The sequence below is a fragment of the Panthera pardus genome, unplaced genomic scaffold, assembly GCF_024362965.1.
Source record: "Panthera pardus isolate Hobbes unplaced genomic scaffold, ASM2436296v1 HiC_scaffold_6, whole genome shotgun sequence".
Taxonomy (NCBI): Eukaryota; Metazoa; Chordata; class Mammalia; order Carnivora; family Felidae; genus Panthera; species Panthera pardus.
Genome location: NW_026526991.1, coordinates 127141267 through 127161884, shown reverse-complemented (window position 1 = coordinate 127161884; position 20618 = coordinate 127141267). Strand labels below are relative to the sequence as shown.

General features: G+C 48.0%; 1 protein-coding gene across 1 annotated transcript in view; it reads right to left on the bottom strand.

Annotated features, from left to right (window-relative positions):
• The window catches only part of FAM171A1 (family with sequence similarity 171 member A1), a 134789-nt gene that overhangs the window by 19891 nt on the left and 94280 nt on the right, over positions 1-20618 (bottom strand). Inside the window, exons 4-5 of the mRNA XM_053895770.1 lie at positions 16736-16894; positions 12042-12218 (exon numbers count right to left, since the gene is read on the bottom strand). Coding sequence (XP_053751745.1) covers positions 12042-12218; positions 16736-16894 — 336 coding nt within the window. The remainder of the gene's footprint in view (positions 1-12041; positions 12219-16735; positions 16895-20618) is intronic.

Sequence of the window (20618 nt, the reverse complement as noted above, 5' to 3'; positions counted from 1 at the left end):
CGGTTCAGTTTTCTCTCCATGATTCTATCCTACCCAACAGTCTATTCATAAGTGTGCATCCAGGCAATGAGAATACCCGATGGCTTTAAATTCTGTACCGACTCCTGATGACACAGAGTATTTTTCATGTTACGTCGTATAGGATTATCATCAAAACCCAAACCTCAGATTTTAAAATCCGTGTGGACAATTCCCATTCCCCAAAAGAAGCTCTCTGGGCCAACAGGTTCTAGTTTGAAAAACCTGGAATCTTACTCAGGAAAGCCTGGACATTGGGATCTTCGTCCATCCCAAGCCCTCGTCCTCGGCCTCCTCACCTGTGAAGTGGGGACAACATGAGCTGCTGTCAAGACCAGGGCGTGGGGCTGCGAGAAGGAAGATCAGGGCTGGGCTGAAGTTCAGGCACCAGGCAGCGGGCCGGACTTGCTCCCGGGCAAACACTTGCCCGGCACACCAGGGGATTTATTCTTGCTTTGCTCAAACTAAAGGCATTACCTATCCTGGACTGTAAGAGTTATTTGGAAATAAGGAAACAGCAATGCCCTTCAAAACATGGAACAACTGGTGGAAACAGGAAACGAGGTACCAACCAATCAGGTTGGATACCTGGGGCCTACCAGCTACACACTGCCTTGGCTGAGAGTGGATATTGAAGATGCTAGGCCTTCACCGTACCTGTCCTTCTTTCTTCTATCATGCTTCACCTAAGATGCACAAACTAAATATGGGCCCCATGATAGCAGTGATGATTATAATCATAATGGCGAAATTGCACAGAGCTCTTTACGGAGTACCAGTTGCTGTTTCCATTTCCTGGGCTGTTAAAGGATTTGCTCAACATCACAGCTAGTAACTTAGTTGGTTACTAGGAGGAACCAGTGTCCAAGTCCAAGCTGTCTCAACTGCTGGGCTTCATGCTGCCTATATCCTGTCGACTCCTGATAGATGCCGGACTACCAATGTAGTATTCTATCGAAAATACTTTCCCTTTGGGGTGCCTCGGTGGCTCAGTCGGTCAAGCATCCGACTCTTGGTTTTGGCTCAGGTCACGATCTCACGGTTCGTGGGACTGAGCCCCACATCAGGCTCCGTGCTGACAGTGTGGAGGCTGTTTCGGATTTGCTCTCTCTGCCCCGCCCCTGCTCATGCACACATTCTCTCAAAATAAATAAACTAAAAAAAACACACACACCTTTTCCTTTAATTATCCATTTCGGTGGAGATAACTGAAAACAGAAGACATTTTAAAATTATTTGGTTTGGGGGCGCCTGGGTGGCTCAGTCGGTTAGGCATCTGAATTCGACTCAGGTCATGATCTTGAAGTTCTCAAGTTCAAGCCCTGCATTGGGCTCTGTACTGACAGCTCAGAGCCTGGAACCTGCTTTGGATTCTGTGTCTCCCGCTCTCTGCCCCTCCCCTGCTTGTACTCTGTCTCTCTCTCAAAAATAAACATTAAAATTAATTTTTATTATTATTTGGTTTTGAGGTAAATTATGGCAGCTCCACCTTCCTCTTCTTCACCTAGGCTGATCTTAGAATGAGCATGTTAGATGCCATGCTTAAAACTCAGGCCAAGAGGCAGCAAAGCACGGGGGGCTCCGAGGTTTCTAGGTGTTCGGGAAGCCGGCAGGAGGATACAAATTTGCCCCAGATAATCCACAATGTGAATATTCCCGAAGTGGTAATGAGAAGTCGACAGTAAGACACATTTCCTTTCCAGGGGAACATACTGATCTATACCACACTCTAAGACCACAAAGTGGGCAACTGTCATTTGTAAAGCTTGCCAAAAGCTGTTTCAGTTAAACGCAAGCATGGAAGGTTCTAGTTCTGTATATAAAATGACACTTTAGGGAGATTAAGTTTGTAATAGTATTTTAAAACAAATATGGTCCCCGAACCACAACTACAATATGGTTAATGTTAACGTGATGGCATTAGTTTCTGAAAATTCTCATTTTGGGGCTAGCGGGTGGCGACAAACACAAAAGGCTTAATGATTCCTAGGAATGGACTGATATCACACGAATGTTTTTTTTTTTTTTTTAGTTGCTAGGCAACATTGAAAAACAAATGGCCATGTTCTGAGATCACTGTGTATCCGTTCTCCCCACGGGCAACTGTGTGCATGTTCCTCGGCCTGACGGCACTCCCCTCGGACGACAGGACCAGGGCATTGCTCCCATCCCTTCCTATTCCCCCAAAAAACAATTAAGTGGAAAAACATCCAGATCCATATTTTAAATCAAGCCCCGCCTTCAAGGGTGGGCTGGCTGTGACTTACCCAAATGGACTAGTTCAAAGAGCGCAGCATAAGCAGTAACGTTCGCCATCTGAAGCGGAGACAAATCCGCTCTAGGCCAGTTATGAGTGGGGATCCTGAGTGCCTGATACATACACACCATACATGATCAGAGGTGGTTCGGTAACTGCCATTTCTATAGCAACCCACACACACTCTGCAGGCCGTGTTTTGGGAAGGCAGTTAAAACTGGATTCTACAACGGAGCTCCGCTTAGAAGATGCTTTTATTTCTGTCGTCTCATTAGAATGAGCGTATTCAAAGCCAGTAACCCAAGTTACCATTAAATAGCAGAACCTCATCACCTACAGGATCCGGAATGTTGATTTCTGTGCCAGTCAATGTCAGTCGGTCGCTTGAAATCCAAACCACTGACCTGGTTTGCATGTTCAGAAGTGACCATTCCCCAGGGCAACGAGTCAGATCACGGTCTGACAACCCGGAACATGGGACAGCCATCTGCTGTCCCAGTTATAGGCGAGAGAGTAAATGCCTGCAAAAGCGAGCTGACATAATCATCTCCCATTGCCCAGAAAGCCTCCACTAAGATGCATTCACCATGACCAATGACACTTCGTTTGCCAGACCGGCGAAGGAAAACTGCTTTCTTCCAAGGGCAAAGTGCGCCCCAGCACATATGGATGAGAACGCGTGTCTGTCCACGTTAGCCCGTCCCCCTGACACCGGCATTGTTCTACTTTCCAACAGAAAGTCAGAAGATCATAAGCGAAGGAAATCCGCTAATTCCTCCAAAGAAAGACTTAGGCTCACTACACAGTCCTCCCTTGCAACACAATCAAGGGCATTTTACACGACATGTTCAGTTGCTGCATGTAAATGCAGCCGAGGTATAATTCTAGCATATCGCAAGTTGCATTTCTAAAAAAGACCATTTTTATGGACAGCGCATGTAACAATGGCCCAGTTCATACTGCTCTGACTGACTAAACAAAATCCAACTTTACTTATGCTCTAAGAGAGTGCTGATCTATTAGGTCACCCTCTGATGAACTGTGTGGGTTGAAGCATGGAGATGCTAATGTTCATGGAAAAATTTTCGCCTGTTCCAAAAGGGAGGGGAAAAAAAAAAGGCAATTGCAGCCATTAAAAAAATAAAAAGAAGGTCACAGTGATAAATGGTGGCACCAAACACTGACTGCACTCTAATAATGGTGTTTGAAAGGGAGCACTGATTGGTCTTTGTCCTAAGAGTAAACTAAGTTATCTGGCAGTCCTGGATTGGAGTATTTGAGTTAGTGTCAAAATGCAGATGTATTTTTCAAATAGAAGTCCCACGGAACTAAAAACAACTTCATCTTTCTTTACGGAGTTTGAAGTCTTGCCCTATAACGAGCTGTTACCACTCTGAGCATCCATACGCCCTCCTGGCAAAATGCTGGAGGGCTACCCGGACAGCAGCAAGTACTGTGGCCACACTGGTCACCCCACTTTGGCCCTGCAGAGCGTAGAATCTACTTGCATTTTCTAAAAATTTTTTAACGTTTATTTATTTTTGAGAGAGAGAGCGAGCGAGTGAGCATGAGCAGGGGAGGGGCAGAGGGAGAGAGGAGACACAGAATCTGAAGCAGGCTTCAGGCTCTCAGCTGTCAGCACAGAGCCCGACGTGGGGCTCGAACTCACGAACTGTGAGATCATGACCTGAGCCGAAGTCAGACGCTTAACTGACCTAACCGCCCAGGCGCCCTGAATCTACTTGCATTCTAACACTAAAATGGTAAGAGCTTCCCTGTTAATGCCTTTTAGATCAAGGAATCACAACAGTCTTCTGTATAAGTCAGACAAGTAAGTATTTTCAGTTTGTGGGGACATCCAGTCTCTGTCACAACTACTCAACCCCCCAGTGTAATGAGATAGCACTCGTGCAGACCATACAGAAACGGGTATGCTTATTCTCCAGTATCTTAGTCTCTTTGGGCTGCTATAAAAAAATAACAAACTGAGTGGCTTATGAGTTAGAGATATTCATGGCTCACAGCTCTGGAGGCTGGGAAGTCCAAGATCAAGGTGCTGTAAGAATCAATGTCTCCTGAAACCCTGCTTCCTGGTTCAAAGATGGCGTCTTCTTGCTGTGTCCTTACAGGTTGGAAGGGATGAGGGAACTCTCTGGGGTCTCTTTTATAAGCACATTAGTCCCATTCATGAGGGTTCCACCCTCATGATCTAATCACCCCCTTTTAAAGGCTCCACTTCCAAACACACTGCAGTTTAGGATTTTGACATATGAATTTTTGGGGAGGGGGAATACAAACATTCTGTCCATAGCATCCAATGAAACTTTATTGAGGGTTGTTTACATTTGAATTTCATGTAATTTTCATGTGTCGTGAGATACTTTCCTTCTTTCGATTCTTTCTTCAATCATCTAAAAATGTAAAAACCATTCTTAGCTTTGCAACATGTTGTCTGCCGGCCCTGATTTGGGCGAACAATTTTTTTTTTTTTTAATTTTTTTTAATGTTTGTTTATTTTTGAGAGAGAGACAGAGTGCAAGCAAGGGAGGGGCAGAGAGAGAGGGAGACAGAGAATCCGAAGCAGGCTCCAGGCTCTGAGCTGTCAGCACAGAGCCCGACGCGGGCCTCGAACTCACAAACTGTGAGATCATGACCTGAGCCGAAGTCGGACGCTTAACTGACTCAGCCACCCAGGCACCCCAATTATTTGTAATGGATTCACAGATTGCTGTATGTGGCTGTTTGACTGTTTGGAACTACAGTTACTTTGATTTACTTCAAAAGCAGATAATTTAAAGTGCTAAAATGGTTTGGAGTGATTCTTGTGTTTGAATTAATCATAAGTAGCTGCTAATTAGTAAGTAGTGTTAGATGCTTAAGATGTGTTCCTACTTTTTTCCTGATCTGGTAATACAGTCTTGGAACTTTTTATTTAACCAAGATAACTTAATTTCTTAAAAAAAATTTTTTTTAACGTTTATTCATTTCTGAGAGACAGAGACAGACTGCTAGAGGGGGAGAGGCAGAGAGAGAGGGAGATACAGAACTCAAAGCAGGCTCCAGGCTCTGAGCTGTCAGCACAGAGCCCGACGCGGGGCTCGAACTCATAAGCTGTGAGATTGTGACCCGAGCCGAAGTTGGGTGCTTAACTGACTGAGCTACCCAGGCGTCCAGAGATAACTTAGTTTCTACTTAAAGAATGATATTATTGACTAAATATAACAAAATAAAAACCTTAATAGTAAAGGAAAAAACAGTAGAAAAAACAACAACCTTATGAAATATGTAGCTTCTCCTGAGTTGAGGAAGTTGAAGAAAACATGGTTTCTTTGAAATGTCCATCCAATCTTAAGGTTTTCAGAAAATGTATTTTAACTCATTTGATTATTTTTGAATGACTAGCCAAACGTTGGCTTTTCTGTGTACACATACAATCTGTTATAACCAGGAATTTGGCAGTTATGCTTTTTGCAGTAGATGCTAGGTTAAAAAGATCATTTAGACATGAATAGACACTTCTCCAAGGAAGACATCCAGATGGCCAACCGACACATGAAAAAATGCTCCACATCACTCATCATCAGGGAAATACAAATCAAAACCACAATGAGATACCACCTCATACCCGTCAGAATGGCTCACATTAACAACTCCGTCAACAACAGATGTTGGCGAGGATGCGGAGAAAGAGGATCTCTTTTGCATTGTTGGTGGCAATGCAAGCTGGTGCAGCCACTCTGGAAAACAGTATGGAGGTTCCTCAAAAAACTAAAAATAGAACTACCCTATGACCCAGCAATGGCACTACTAGGCATTTATCCACGGGATACAGGTGTGCTGTTTCGAAGGGACACATGCACCCCCTTGTTTATAGCAGCACTATCAACAATAGCCAAAGTATGGAAAGAGCCCAAATGCCCATTGATGGATGAATGGATAAAGAAAATATGGTATATATACGTATATATATATATATATGTATATACATATGTATATACATATACACACACACACACACACACACACACACACACACACACACAATGGTGTATTACTCGGCAATCAAAAAGAATGAAATCTTGCCATTTGCAACTACATGGATGGAACTGGACGGTATTACGCTAAGTGAAATTAGTCAGAGAAAGACAAAAATCATATGACTTCACTCATAGGAGGACTTTAAGAGACAAAACAGATGAACATAAGGGAAGGGAAACAAAAATAATATAAAATAGGGAGGGGGACAAAACAGAAGAGACTTATAAATATGGAGAACAAACTAAGGGTTGCGGGAGGGGGGATGGGCTAAATGGGTAAGGGGCATTAAGGAATCTACTCCTGAAATCATTGTTTCACTATATGCTAACTAATTTGGATGTAAATTTTAAAAAATAAAAAATAAAATTAAAAAAAAAAAAAAGGAAACAGATCAATTACCCAACAAGAATTCCCAATGGCAGAAGGCTCAATGCTGTGGGGATTATTCCCAGAAACTGGATATCTTACATCTCAGAGGCTGCATAACAATGCGCATTTCTTCATTTTCATGGAGTTCTTTAATCGTATTAATTTCCTGTTGCTCCTGTAATAAATGACCACAGCCTTGGGGGCTTAAAACAACACAACTGTATTCTCTTACAGTTCTGAAAGTCAAGTCTGAAGTCAGTTTCACTGAGCTGAAGGCAAGGTGTCAGAAGGGTGGGCTCCATCTGGGGGCTCTGAGGGGAAAAACCTGTTTCCTTGGCTTATGGCCCCTTCCTCCGTATTCAAAGTACGTTGCTCTGATCTCTGCTTCCACTATCATGGTCCCATGTCCTCTAGTTCTGATTCCTCGTGGCTCCCTCAGAAGGACCAGTGATCACAGTGTCTCTCTCTCTATGTATGTATACCATTGTTGTCTATGTATATAGCCATCTCTCTCTCTCTTTTTAAACAACTTATTCTACCTCTCTTTTTTTAAAGTTTATTTATTTTGTGCGAGAGAGAAAGTGCAAGTGGGGGAGGGGCGGAGAGACAGAGGGAGAGAGAAAGAATTCCAAGCAGGCTCCGCACCGTCAGCACAGAGCCCGACATGGGGCTCGAACTCATAAGCCGTGAGATTGTGACCCGAGCAGAAGTGGGATGCTTAATCGACTGAGGCCCCCAGGCGCCCCTGTATGTAGTCATCTCAAGTACAAATGTATCAGAGTCTACTACACTGCCCTGATAACCAAGAAACTACAAGGCCCCATCCCCGTGCATTTCTAGTGTCACTGCAATATGCACACTGTAAGTGAGAGGGGGCTACGTTACTGTTTAGGGGACGGACAGAGGGACTGCAAAACTGAGATCCTGCCCATAGGATGTGAGAAGTTACACCGTCACAGCGAGGCACAGCCGGGGGAGGGTGAACAGTCCGGCGCGGGAGCAACGGTGGGCGTGCAGAAGTCGGCGCTGGAAGTGAGGCCGAGTGACCGGCAGGGCTGGCTCTGATGACACCGTTGAGCCGCTGTGCCGGGAGGAGGGCGGACTGCTTCACCGCGAGTAGCTGAGAGACCATCTCACGAGGGGAAGTGATCCGTGCTTTCAAAGTTTCTTCTAATGTTTATTTTTGAGGGAACACAAGTGGGGGCGGGGCAGGGTGAGAGGGGGACAGCGGATCCAAAGCAGGCCCTGTGCTGACAGGCTGACAGCAGCGAGCCCGATGTGGGGCTCGAGTTCACGAACCGCGAGATCATGGCTTGAGCCGAAGTCGGGATGCTCAACCGAATGAGCCCCCCAGGCGCCCCTAAAAGATAACCTAAGCAGCGATACACAAGAGCCAGTGGAGGGAAGCAGAGGCGGAAGGCAGGCAGACTCTTGCTGGAATAGGTCAAAGAAGCGGGAAGAGTCTGAACCAAGGCGGAAGTGACACAGAGAAGGAGAGGAGAGGGGAGGGTTGAGAAACGCTGATGTGACAGCAACAGGACTTTGGAAGGGACCACACATGGCTGCAGGCGGAGAGGTGAAGCAAAAGAATAAAGTGGGGATAACTCCGAGGTTTCTACTTCGATGGTCTGGTGCGTGATACCCTTAATCAAGAGAGGAAACGCAGGAACGAAGAGGTTTAAATGCTGGAGTGAGGGCAGTGGATGTGCTCAATTTGAGGCATGTCGGACCTGAGTGTCCTAAGGCACATCCATCAGCCAATGTCTAATGGAAGGTCGGGAATAGAGAGCAGAAAACAGGACTTGGGTGCACAGGGGGCCGTGGGAGTGTGCGAAGTGATTAGATGCCCCAGCAAGTGATATGAGGTAAGCTGGGAGCTGGGCGTAGGCCAGCGGCCAGCAGACGAGGACGACCCAGGGGGACACTGAGTCAGACAGCCAACAGAGGAGAGCCCTTCACAAAGGAACAGAAGCCACCAAACGCTGCAGAGACACTGAAGGAAGTCACCTGCCTTGTCACGCAGCTGCTGGTGACCTCAGTGACATTTGTTTCCAAAGAGTGGGCAGCAGAAGCGGGACTGTGGCGGGTTGAGGAAGCCGCACGTGGAGAACAATCCTTTGAGAGATGTGGGCTAAGGGGAAATCTGGGAAAGCGGTTTGGGAGGCACGGCCCGTGAAAGCCTACAGAACGGGAAGCCTTCTGCTGACTTTATAAACCCTTAGGGAGTCCTTGCTATGTCCCAGGCACTGTACTACACTTCTCGCAGACATTAACTCATTAAGTCCTTGGAGTGGTTCATTTTTTGTGTCAGCTCAGCTAGGCCATGGTCTCAAGATACTCCATCAAACACGTATGGAAGTTGCCGTGAAGGCATTTTTAAAATGAGATTAACATAAAAAAATAAAATGCGATTAACATATCAATCAGGAGGCTGAGTGAAGCAGATTACTCTTCATAAGGTGGGTGGGCCTCATCTAGTAAGTTGAAGGCACTAAGAAAAAGACTGAGATCCCTTGAGGAAGAAATTCTGCCAGCAGACTACCTTCGGGCTCAAACTGCAACATCAACTCTTCTCTGGGTCTCCAGCCTGCTGGCCCACCCTGCAGATTTTGGACTTGTCCGCCTCCACAAATCTATGAGCCCCTGCCTTGAAATAAATCAGTCTCATTCCTTTCTTTGGGGTACACACACATAGCCTATTGGTTCTGTTTCTCTGGAGAACTCTGACTGATACGCTCTTTGTAATAACATGAGGTACTATTATTTCCAACCCCATGTCACAGTTGAGGCAACTATGGCCCAGAGAGGGGAAGTAACTCGCCCCAGGGGCACACAGCCAGTGGGTAGCTGAGCTGGAATCCCAATCCAGGGTGTCCCCAGAGCCCTGGCTCTTAAGCACATGCCATGCTGCTGCTCCCGGGCACATTTGGGGCCAACTGGGAGGTCCAGGGAGAGAAGCAGAATATAAAAGGGAATAGGAGCCCCGACAAAAGCATGTCTTGCACAAATGAGAAAACAGGCATGGTGATTCGCTGCAGGCGGGACCTACAGCTTTACAAGGAGCAGAACCAGGCTTTCAGGAGACGGAGTACAAGCTGTCTCCCTTCTGCTTGCTACTTTCTCTGGTGTTCTTCTGAGATTCTCTCAGTCACAACCCTCCCGATCTGTCTTCTCCTGGGAGGCGCAGGGCTCCTTATGACCTGACCTTCATCACAGAGCCTCAAAAAGTCACTACACTGTGGAGAACACACATCAGAGGTTAGCACGTCTGTCCCAGTGCAGGATATGTTACTGCAGTGGCACCACCCATCCCTCAACATCAAGTTTAGTACGTCTGGGAAAATCAGTGAATTCCACACAAATAATTATGGCGCCTGTTAGCAGTTATTTGGAAAGCAAAGCAAAACGAAACAAAACCCCACCAAACCCTGAGTACCCAACGGGCGTTTATTTTCAAATATAAATTCCCGGAACTCTAATTTGACTACTCAAGGAAAGAGGTTATCTTTGAAAACACATTTGATATCAACCATCGACCCCTGCTAAGAACCAAAGGGGTACAGGAATGCAGGTGGTGTGAAAATCTAAGCACACGAGCGCGTGTGCCCATAATGTCGTGATGATCGTCAAATGTGAAACTTCCCAGAGAAAAATGTGAAAACATGTATTAAAAGCTTTAGAATTTTGTACTTATTTACTTATTTATTGAATTTGAGAAGGGGGGGGGGGGAGAGGGACAGAGGGAAAGAGAGAGAATTCCAAGCAGGCTACACCCTCGGCACAGAGCCTGACGTGGGGCTCGATTCCATGACCCTGGGATCGTGACCTGAGCCAAAACCAAGAGTCAGATGCTCAACTGACCAAACCAGCCAGGGACCCCTGGCACTCCTAGAATTTTATACACGTTAAAAAAAATTTTTTTAAGTACGTTCCGTGTCCAACATGGAGCTTGAACTCACCACCCTGAGATCAAGAGTTTATGCTCCACCCGACTGAGCCACCCAGGTGCCCCGTCCCCATGTATGTTTTTAATCCAACAGCTCCACCTCCTCTAAAATATTATCCTGTGGAAATAATCATGGCCGTGCCTAAAGATTTAGCTACAGAGATATTTATCACAGCACCGGTAAGAATAGTAATGTTTTCTCCAATTACAGGGCAGGGAGCAACCAAAGTATGACACATCCATATAATGAAATGCTATGCAATCATCAATTTTGACATTGCAGAGTAACAGCTGATGCCACGGAAAGATGTTTATGATATACGAGCGATTCTTAAAAGCAAGTTATAGAGGAGTACCTAGCATGTAATCTCGTTTCTGTTAAAAATCTATTTTGTGGAAGCCAGCCTTTCCGAGAGGACCCCAGTGATCCCCACCTCCCGGTGTCTACACGCCTGTGCCGTCTGCCCCACACAGTACCAGCGCCAGGCTCCGTGACCAACGGTGCACGGAAAGAAGCGATGGTTTGTCATTTTCACATGAGGCTATAGAAGACTGTTGACTTCTGCTTTGCCCACTGTGTTTCTGTATTTTTATTTTATTTTGTTTTTCCTCTGGATCATTGGCTCCAGTGAAAGCAAGTGCCCATGTTGTGGGCCGCCCTATGGAGAGACCCACATGGCAAGGAACTGAGGGCTCTGGCCAGCATCTAGTGAGGAGCTAAGGCCTGCACAACACCCGTGAGTGAGACTGGACGCGCAGTCACTAGCAATGCACCCCCCCCCCTCCCCCCGCCCTCCAGACGGCTACGTTGTTGGAGAACCCGACCCAGAACCACCCAGCTAGTTGTGTCTGGATTCCTGACCCTCTCGACATGTGACGCAGGAGATGTGCACGGTTGTTGAAAGCCGCTACGTTTTAGGGCAATTTGTTAAGCAGCAATAGATACCGAACACGTGTGTGCATGGGGAAATGACCAGAAGGATATAATCCCAAATGCTATTTGTGGTTTTTCTCTAGGTGGTGGCATTGTGGGTAATTTTTATTTTCTCTTCTGGTGTGTTGTTGGCAGTGTTTTTCCTTTTTCATGAAACAGAAAACCACATGACCACGAGGGATCAGAGAACCTAGAGCATAAAATGATAAAGATCAGGGGAGCCAATTTTAGCTCTAATAACCTTTAAAGATTCAAGTAAACTGAGTTAAATGTACACACAGAAACAAAAACAAAAAACCCTCCCAAGAGGTGCCTGCCTGGCACACTGGAGTAAGCTTCACCTACCAGAAACCATGCGATACGCTGTGGGCAGCAGGATTCAGTAACTTCAAGGAAAGGAGACTTGCACAGATATCTTAAAAGGAAAAATCAAACAGGAATGAAGTCACCTGCTAGCCAATCACTGGAGTCTTGCTTACCCAGCTTCTGGTCAAATCGCCACGCCGCGACATAGGCATTGTGCCTCAGGCTGCTCTGGGTGGCCAGGGGCACGGTGACATAAATGGGGCCGTCCACCAGCACTGGCGTTCCATCACTGCTGAGCAAATGGACACTGACGGCCGTGACTGGGGTCAGGTCATACCTGGTGCCGTTTCCTGGAAGCAAGAGGGAGTATCCATCACGTGCACAGAAGGGCCCTATGTGGGGCTGCCGCAAACGTTTGCGAGAAAATAGAAACAGCTACCATTCACTGAGTACCTCCTATGTGCCAGGGACTATACGGAGCACTTCACGTGTATAAAATCCTCACCACTTTATATGTACAGATACCTCACCACGGCTCCATAAGGTAAGTAAAATCCACATTTGACACACAAAGAAACCGGCCCAGAGAGGGTAGAAATGGGAACTGGCCCCAAGGGCATGGTGGGATCTGGGATCGAAGCTCTCAGGTTTGCTGCCTCTAACTACTGAGCTTTGCTTTCAGAAAGGGCCTCGAAAGGAAGAGACTCCTCTGTGGTGTCAGAGGAGGGTAAGTGTAGAAATCCCTGAAATCAACCCCTGCACAAAGTGAGACCCACACACGTTAATGACTCGGCAGATCGCCATAATGAAACCAAATGTTTTACATTAGAGGCTGCTTTGAAAAAGAAGGGGGGGGGCGGTTTTTTCAAGGAGTGCCTCAAAATATTAACTTACTTGTACTAAAAGTACCCTACTGAAAGCTCGGCCTTGAAAGATTTAGGAGTTAATTTTAGGTGCCATTGTTATTTTGATCTGTTTAAAAGGAATTTAACATGCCAATTATTGTACATCAGGGGACTTTTCTCCAAGCCAAGCCTTTAACGACTGCCTACTTTATAGATAAATTAGGGACTGCTGAGGACAGCGATATTATATTTATATACTTAAGCGATCCATTGTAGAGCAATTTTTCTGCAGTGAAATATAATATCACACAAAATGTTTATGTCGTAATTTTAAATCTTGAGCACAATGACAAACGCACAGTGATAAAAAAAATTTAAGCTCCATTAGAATATAATCTATAGGATTTCTTATTAAGCTGCTTACATAGGTTATCTACCCATCAACCACCTGAGCTAATGCAAACCACCACTTAGGACTAGATGTAAACGTTTAGAGCAACTGTAGTGAATTTTAGAGTTTTCAACACAAGTGATGGCCAAACCCTTTGTAGAGCAAATTATATATAGGTCACAACAGCACTACCTTCTATGATTTATGGCCGTCTGTTTGTCATTGAAGGGACGAGCACGGTAATAGGAATTTCGTCAAAAGGTCCATGTTGGAATCACAGGCTCAAGTTCTGAAATCTTTTAGTCTGGCCTTTTCTCTTTAGGGCACAGAAAGCCAAAACCCAGAATTTACCATATTTCTGGTCAAAATATCTGCTGGGATGAGACCTAAAGCAGTGCCAAGTGTCCAAAGGGGACGTGGAGGCAAAGCCGGGTCTACAGTGTAGCTCCCCAGGTTCTGTTAGACCCTCTGGATGGGACAGAACTGCAAGCAAAGAGAAATTAAGTAACTTACTAGACTCTGTATAAACAACTTATCGATAACGTTTTCAAACCCGGAAGTGCTGCTTTCAGCAAACCCGAGGCAGGAGAGGGAAGCAGCAGGGAGGGCAGGAACGCCTTCCAGACTCACCATCCAGCCTTTCCTCCCACTTAACTCTGCCTCCTGATCCCCATTCATCACCTTTCAATCCTCCCTTCCTATTTTCTTGCACATTCCCGGCCCACAGAGCCGGGGTTCCAGTCCCAGAGGCACCACTAGCTGTGTCTGTGGCCTCAGGCAGGCTACTTTGCTCCTCTGGGATTTGTTTTCCTTATCTGCGTTATCTGGGCTAGATGCTTTACCTAGGACTTGAGGGAAAGAAACAGGCTCAGCTCTAAATATTCAGAAGTAATCACAGCATCGCACAAAAGGGCTTATTAATTTAAAGTTACATACGTTAGGTTCTGGAGATTTAATGTTCTTTGAAAAGTTCTCTGTTAGAAGACCCAGCAGGCAGCTGTACCTGCTTTCTCAGTGCTCCACTCAATGCCCACTCCTATCCCACGCCTTCCAAAATACCCTCCCTTGTATCCTCCCACTTTCTTTATTCTGGAACAATCCATACTTTGAAGGATTCCATTGTTTCTGTTCCAGCCCTTGTTATAAGACTGCAACTCTACAGGAAACACTGAGTTCTGTATACAGTGAGGACTTTCCTTCTTGTTCCCTGTTGATGTTACCAGGCTCCTGTCACATCTGAATAAAGACAGGTGTCAGGGAAAGGCAGCAGGGGGAGGGGGCAGCACCACTGGACCAAGCTTAGGAGGCCCCGGACTCATCCCTTCTAATATGAGGGGTTTCGCTCAAATAGCATCTCGGGTTCTGCCTGGCTTTGCATCCTGCTACCAACTTCGCTGGGTGTTAGTCATTCTACTGACACCTCCCTGTCTTCCTAGAGTTACTAGCGGAAGTTGTTTCTTGAGAACCGCTTGGGAATGCCAGAACCGTTGTGTGCAAGAAATCTCTTAGCAACCAGAGTGGGGACTGTGATTCTCTGAAGGTGCAGTGTCTGTGGCCTGTGCAAGGAGGCTGCCCCGTGTGACGCCAGGACACTATGGAGCAGGTGGACGTGGCTGGACAATGGGGAAGTGGCCCAAATCTCCCCGTGGCCGGGTTTCTCTATTGACGACTCCGGAAACCCCCTCTGAACCGGACGGTGTCCTCTGAACGAGGACACTCCGGGGAGACCAGCCTGCAGAACGTTCTCCAATCCCGTCTGTGGGCTCCACGCACTTTTGCTGGACTCTCGTGACGACCTGCCACCTTACCCTGGCGTGCGTGGGCCAGGCCCTCACGCAAAGCTGTAATCTCTTAGATGCATCTTATCAAACAGGAGGGAAGCAGGCAAGCAACCGTGGGGAAGAAGAGAGGCTGTGCACGACGTGAAACTGGACACAGGCACCTGGCTGATGAGATGTCGGGGTGCTAAGCGGACCCCACGTGCCCACGCCCTCCTGGGCTGTGAGCCAGCACACCGCCTTTCCCGGCAGGGCTCAGGCAAGGTCTGATTCTTCCCACGTCAAGTATCAGTTATTTCAGTGGGAAAGAGGCTGCACGTAACCTTCTGAAGACCTTCTTTCTTCCCCCCCTTGAAATAACAGTCATTTTAAAATAAAACAAACTCCTCTAAAATCAATAGTCCTATGTCTCTGTGTTCTTCTCTGTGTTCTTGCCCATCATCTCGGATTTCATAATTTATTCAAGAGCTCTTGGAAACGGGGCACAGAAAAATTAGTGAGCTCTGAGCAATGAGGTCGCCCCTCCAAGTTAGGGTTTTATGCTTGTGCATCATTTATTGGGGAGACTGGGTACAGGGTTCTTGATGGTCTCAAATTGTACGTTTTCCTGTTCCCTGAAATACTACTTTCTCCTAGGCCTGTAAGTCAACATTCTCTCCCAGTAATGCTTACTCAGAGTGGCTACCACACATTTTTATCTGATGGCCAATTATAGACGCATTAATTGCACCTTCATACAAAAATTAAAGTATGAAGAAACATTTGTGAAGGCAGGGTCCACAGACGGACAGGTGCCACAAAAGCGAGTAACAAATCACCAGGTCATCTTGATCGGTCCCCAGAAATCTGTCAGCATTCTACAGAATGGATCAGATGCTGCAGGTGTAAAAAGCTTTTTCAGAAGGACCCAAGATCCGCTTATGCAAAGCCCTGGACAGTTCAGTGAAATTCAATAAAAGTGTTTCTGGGAAACACAGTCACCTCCTCACCTAGCAGGATTTAACCCAGAACAGCCTCTGGTTTTCACGTCAGAAGTGTGGGGAAAACAAGAGGGGATACAAGAAATGATTCAGGACTTCAGAGTCTGCTGCTTTCCATTCACTAGGACCAGGGGCCATGTTAGTGCCCAGTGCACTGTTGGCTGAGAACCAGTCTTTTACTGACAAGGAATTATTACATATTTTCCAGCTGGTGGTTTTTGGTGTCTCTGATTTTTTTTAGCTCTGTGTGTCATGCGGGCATAGGGTGACACTGACGGAGCTCACGCAGAGGTCTGTCAGGAGAGGATTCAAGTCAACTTCAAAGCCTGGCCACTGTTTGTCAAGTCCAGGCAGAGGGAACAGCACGGAGGATGGGCAGAGGTGAGAACACGCTGGATGTGTACAGACGGAGGCGAGCAGAGGCTCCCATTCCGAAATGCTCCCGATCCTAGAAATGGCAGCCCCCTCGTCCCCACTCTCAGCACCAGACCAGTGCCACCTCCCCTCCCCACTGTGACACGTGGGTGGGCGGGGTGCATCCTGCAGGCTCCAGGGGCCAGTGGGGACGAGGGGCAGAGAGCCCCTCACTCGGACCTTACCCTTGGAAAAACACAAACACAACCATTTCAGTGGAAAGCACGTCTCTGAAGTCTACCAGAGGGGAGCTCAGAAGGTACAGGAGGCAGAATGACTGAAGGAGACAAAGTCATTAAAATGCACCGCAGTGGTGTAGACCGGGTTCCTTAAGTAACACAGTTTCAGCACACTTGAACTTTCCGGCTTCAGTTCTTTCATTTGGTACGAATCCTCCCCGCCCCACGGAAAAATCCAAACACGGAAGCCCCAGCTGAGCAGGGGAGAGACTCAGATTACCTGTTCCATTCCCGTCTAGTCCTCGCAAGTAGGGAAAGCTGTCCACCTCGGACGGGGAGCTGGCGGCAGTGAGGAAAGCCGTCAGGTCACTGTAGCTGGTGTTCTCAGGCAACCGCAGAGCTCTCCTCTGGAAGTGAACGCGAGGCTGTGGCCGGGCACCTGCAGAAATGGACTTCTGAGTTACCTCCCGAAGGGGCAGTAAATCTAAGGAAACCAGGAAGTGCTTCTCCACGTTTTGGCACGCCTCCTCCCCCCCACCGCCCCCCCCCACCGCGGCTCCTCCCCTCCCCCATTCACGGCAGGGCGCAAAGATGTGACAACATGCTATTATGGGGACAGGAATAATAGCCCATTGTCACATTTGTTTTGACACAGGATGTTATTTGGGTTTTTAACAAAAAGCTTTCCTAAGTCCCATTTGTGAGCGAGCTTTTCACTGCCCAGCGTGTGCCTATGGATGGGGGTAACGTTTTGGGAAAGGAAGTCCACATGAGGGAAAGGAGTAGACGACAATTCATCTCTTTACATAAACAAAGCAAGAGATACCCTTTGATCCCGTTATGCACGCCTCCTTCATCTGGCAAAATCTGGCTTAACTCCACACACCACACAGCAGCAGAGCAAAGGGAATTAAGTGTGCAGCCCGGACAAGAATTACTAACAAGAGCCCGACAGTACTGAACCCCCTTCCTTCGGTGGAAGCTGCCACGTGGCATCCGGTCTGTGCCTGCGGGGTGCACAGCTTATGTCGAGAATTTTGGGATGAGACACCCTTGAGTGGAGTGGAGGTGCTGTGCCTCCGTCACACCCAGCTCCTGGGTGCAGAAGGACGGGGTGGCCCCACCCAGAAGGCTACCCTGTGACAGCATCTGCAGTTCGACTGTACTCCACACGCTGTTTTGATCGCAAAGCCTGAACCCGTGTTCACCGAATGGCTCTGGTGACAGTCGCAAGATGTCAAGGTGCTAAGTCATCCTTAAGGTGCAAAAACATCCTTAAGACAAAAAGTAACCGAAGTGGGAGTGATAGCACCTTACCAATGAAAGTGCACACTCGTGCGGATTGAAAGAGTGATTCCTCGAAAGCAGTGATCCGCCCTGGCGCTCGGGTCACTGCATAGCCTGCCCAGGGCTTGAGGTTTCCCCCATGGTCGGCTGGGGGCTCCCCCCACAACAGTCCACGGCTGTCAGGCACCACAGCCCTGCCCTGAGTGGGCAGTCTTTATGCCGACTCCAGGGTTCCTTTTAACCCTGGATCAGAAACTTTCCAGTGGGGAATAAGCTTATCCGAAAGGGTTCTAGCATAAGGGAGTTTTAGAGCTCAAAGGATCAACTAGTCCACATCTCTCTTCTTCTACAAGTGAGGCCACAGAAGCCCAACGGACGTGAAGGCTCGGGGAGGCTGGCTGGAACGCGCACAACCAAGGTGGCCGAGAGCCAGATGCTCTCCATACCTCCTGAACATCACTGGTTACAGGTCTCGGATGACTGGTGTGCACTCCATGAAACACAAGCCCCGCTCTAGGGCCCGCGGGAGCCAGAGGCCCAAAGTCATGACTCCTCTGTCTTCGGTCACCTCCGCTGAAGGCAACTGGACCCACATGCAGTGCTGTTTCAACCACCACTGCCTCTCTGTACCCCTACAACCTGTGGCGAGGCACCAGCATCCAAGTATCTGTCTCTGTTCACTCCCAGCTCTGCTCAGTCTGGTCTCTTCCTTTGATTTCACAGAAGACTGATGTCTTCCGCCTGTCACCTCCTTGGTCTGCACAGAGTTCCGACACCTCGCGTCCCCCAGGAGCACCCCACGCCCAGCAAGGAGCACTCTGCTTCCCTGATCTCCTCCCCCACCCCCCCGCACCCCGCTGCACTCAGAGATGGAAAGTCAAAGGCAACGCTTCTGTTTTCATCTCTTCACCCCCAACTACAGAACATCATTCGCTGCTCCTATCGTGTGGTTTTCAACGGGAGTGAACTTTCTGAGACCTTTACTTCCCTTTCTCCACTGCCCTTCATCTAAACAATGCTGCCGGCTGCCTGCCTGGGTTTCACGCAGTGGAGGAAACAAAGAACTTGCAAATACGCAGAGAAGGGTGTCTCAAGTGTGACGGGGCAAAGAGAGACTTGTCTTCACGAGGGCTGAGGAAGAGCAGGGTGAGATCCACATGCAGCTTTCCAGGCCTCAGGAATAGCCGCTGTAAGATGGGAAGGCTGAGATTTTTGCAAAGGCTCCTCCGGCTGGAAGGAAGAGAAATCTCCTCAAGCTAGACCAAGGGAAAAGGGCGGCTGCTAAAAGGTGAAGGGGGAATCAGACTGATACCCTCATGGGGACTGGCTGGAACTTGGGAGGCTCCAGACCCCACTGCACCCCAGCTCTCAGGGGCCACTGGCTGTCTCTCCTGCCCGCCCCTCCTGTCTCCTTTCCTCTCTCCCTCACCCCTCCCTCTAACAGGCACGCAGCCTTCTCATGGTCTCTGGCATATCTTGCCTTTCAGTGGGAGATGCGTCTCAGTCCCCTCCCCACCTCTCCTCCCCACCCTCCCCTTCCTTTTTTGTGCCAGAGAACTTGGTCACTGGCCAGACATCTGGGGTCTATCTGCTGTGGCTGCCAGGTGGGGGGCACAGACGGGTGATGCCTGGGGAAGGTTTACTAGAAGGGGGTGTGGCCTGTCCAGCCGATTGGACACACGCTGTGACCAGCATGACACGGACACCTGTCTGCTGAGGGCCCGAACACACTTCCCGACACAGAGCAAAGGCCAGACCTCTGCCTGCTGACATGACCAAAGAAATACGGGAGGAGGGAGTTATGTTAAGGGTCGAAGTTCCTCTAAGCCTCGTGTGTAAATGAAATACAAGTGTCTGCGTGGGGTTGGGGGAGCGGTCATGACCTCAGGCCCATCTTCCTGTATTAGCGCTGCTAGATTTCTGTAATTCCAGGACGCGGTGTGATGGGCTGGGGACGGGGGAGGGACAGAAGGGGACGGGACTGGCTAGGTCTTCTCCGGATGCCTCTCCCACATTCTCTGCAATAGTGGTTTTTCAAACTTTCTCTGTTCTTCTCAAACTCTGTGTGATATTCCTTGGACGCTCCCAGCTACCCAAGAACAAAGGAAAGGGGCTTAAGTGCTTGCCACTGTAATATGGGAAACTAAGGCAAATAGAAAATTAAATTCCCTTACTGCCTACAGCCCATTGACAAGTCCTTGAGACCGGCAGAGTGACCTCCCTCTAGGAGCTCAGCTGCCTCGAGGATGACACTTTGCTGGGGGCAAAAGAGAACCTTAGTTTAACATCATCCCAACCTCCAGGATGCTATAAATCAACTTCCTTTATCTCAACTGCCCCAAGCTGCATGCTGGCAATCATGCCCCAAGCTTATGGGCCCCTGATAAACATCTGTAGGGTCTCAAGACTGAGGTTTTATAAATGGTAATAAATGATATTTCCCTAGCAACAGCTGGCCCCTCAAGGTCCTGGAAACCTTGCTTCCAAAATTCCTCAGAGACTTACTCTATCCCAGACCCCCTCCCAACCTGAGGGTATATAATCAGTTACCTGTCACAACCCCAGTGCAGCTCTTCCTGCCCACGGGTCCTGTTCTGTGCTTTAATAAAATCACCTTTTTCGCACCAAAGACGTCTTCAAGAATTCTTTCTTGGTGGCCGGCTCCGGACCACCCCACTGTCACCCTAAAACTTCATCATGTGTTACCGAAACTGCTGGGGCCAACCTTCTTCTCTTCCCTCTTCTCTTGTCCCTTCTGTCCCCCGTCTCCTCCACAGTCAGCCCAAGCCTCTAGCCTACCTTCTGCGTGTCATACAGCAAGACTTGCACAGCCAACTAATCTTGCCTCCGTCCATCATCTTTCTCTACAGGCTTTT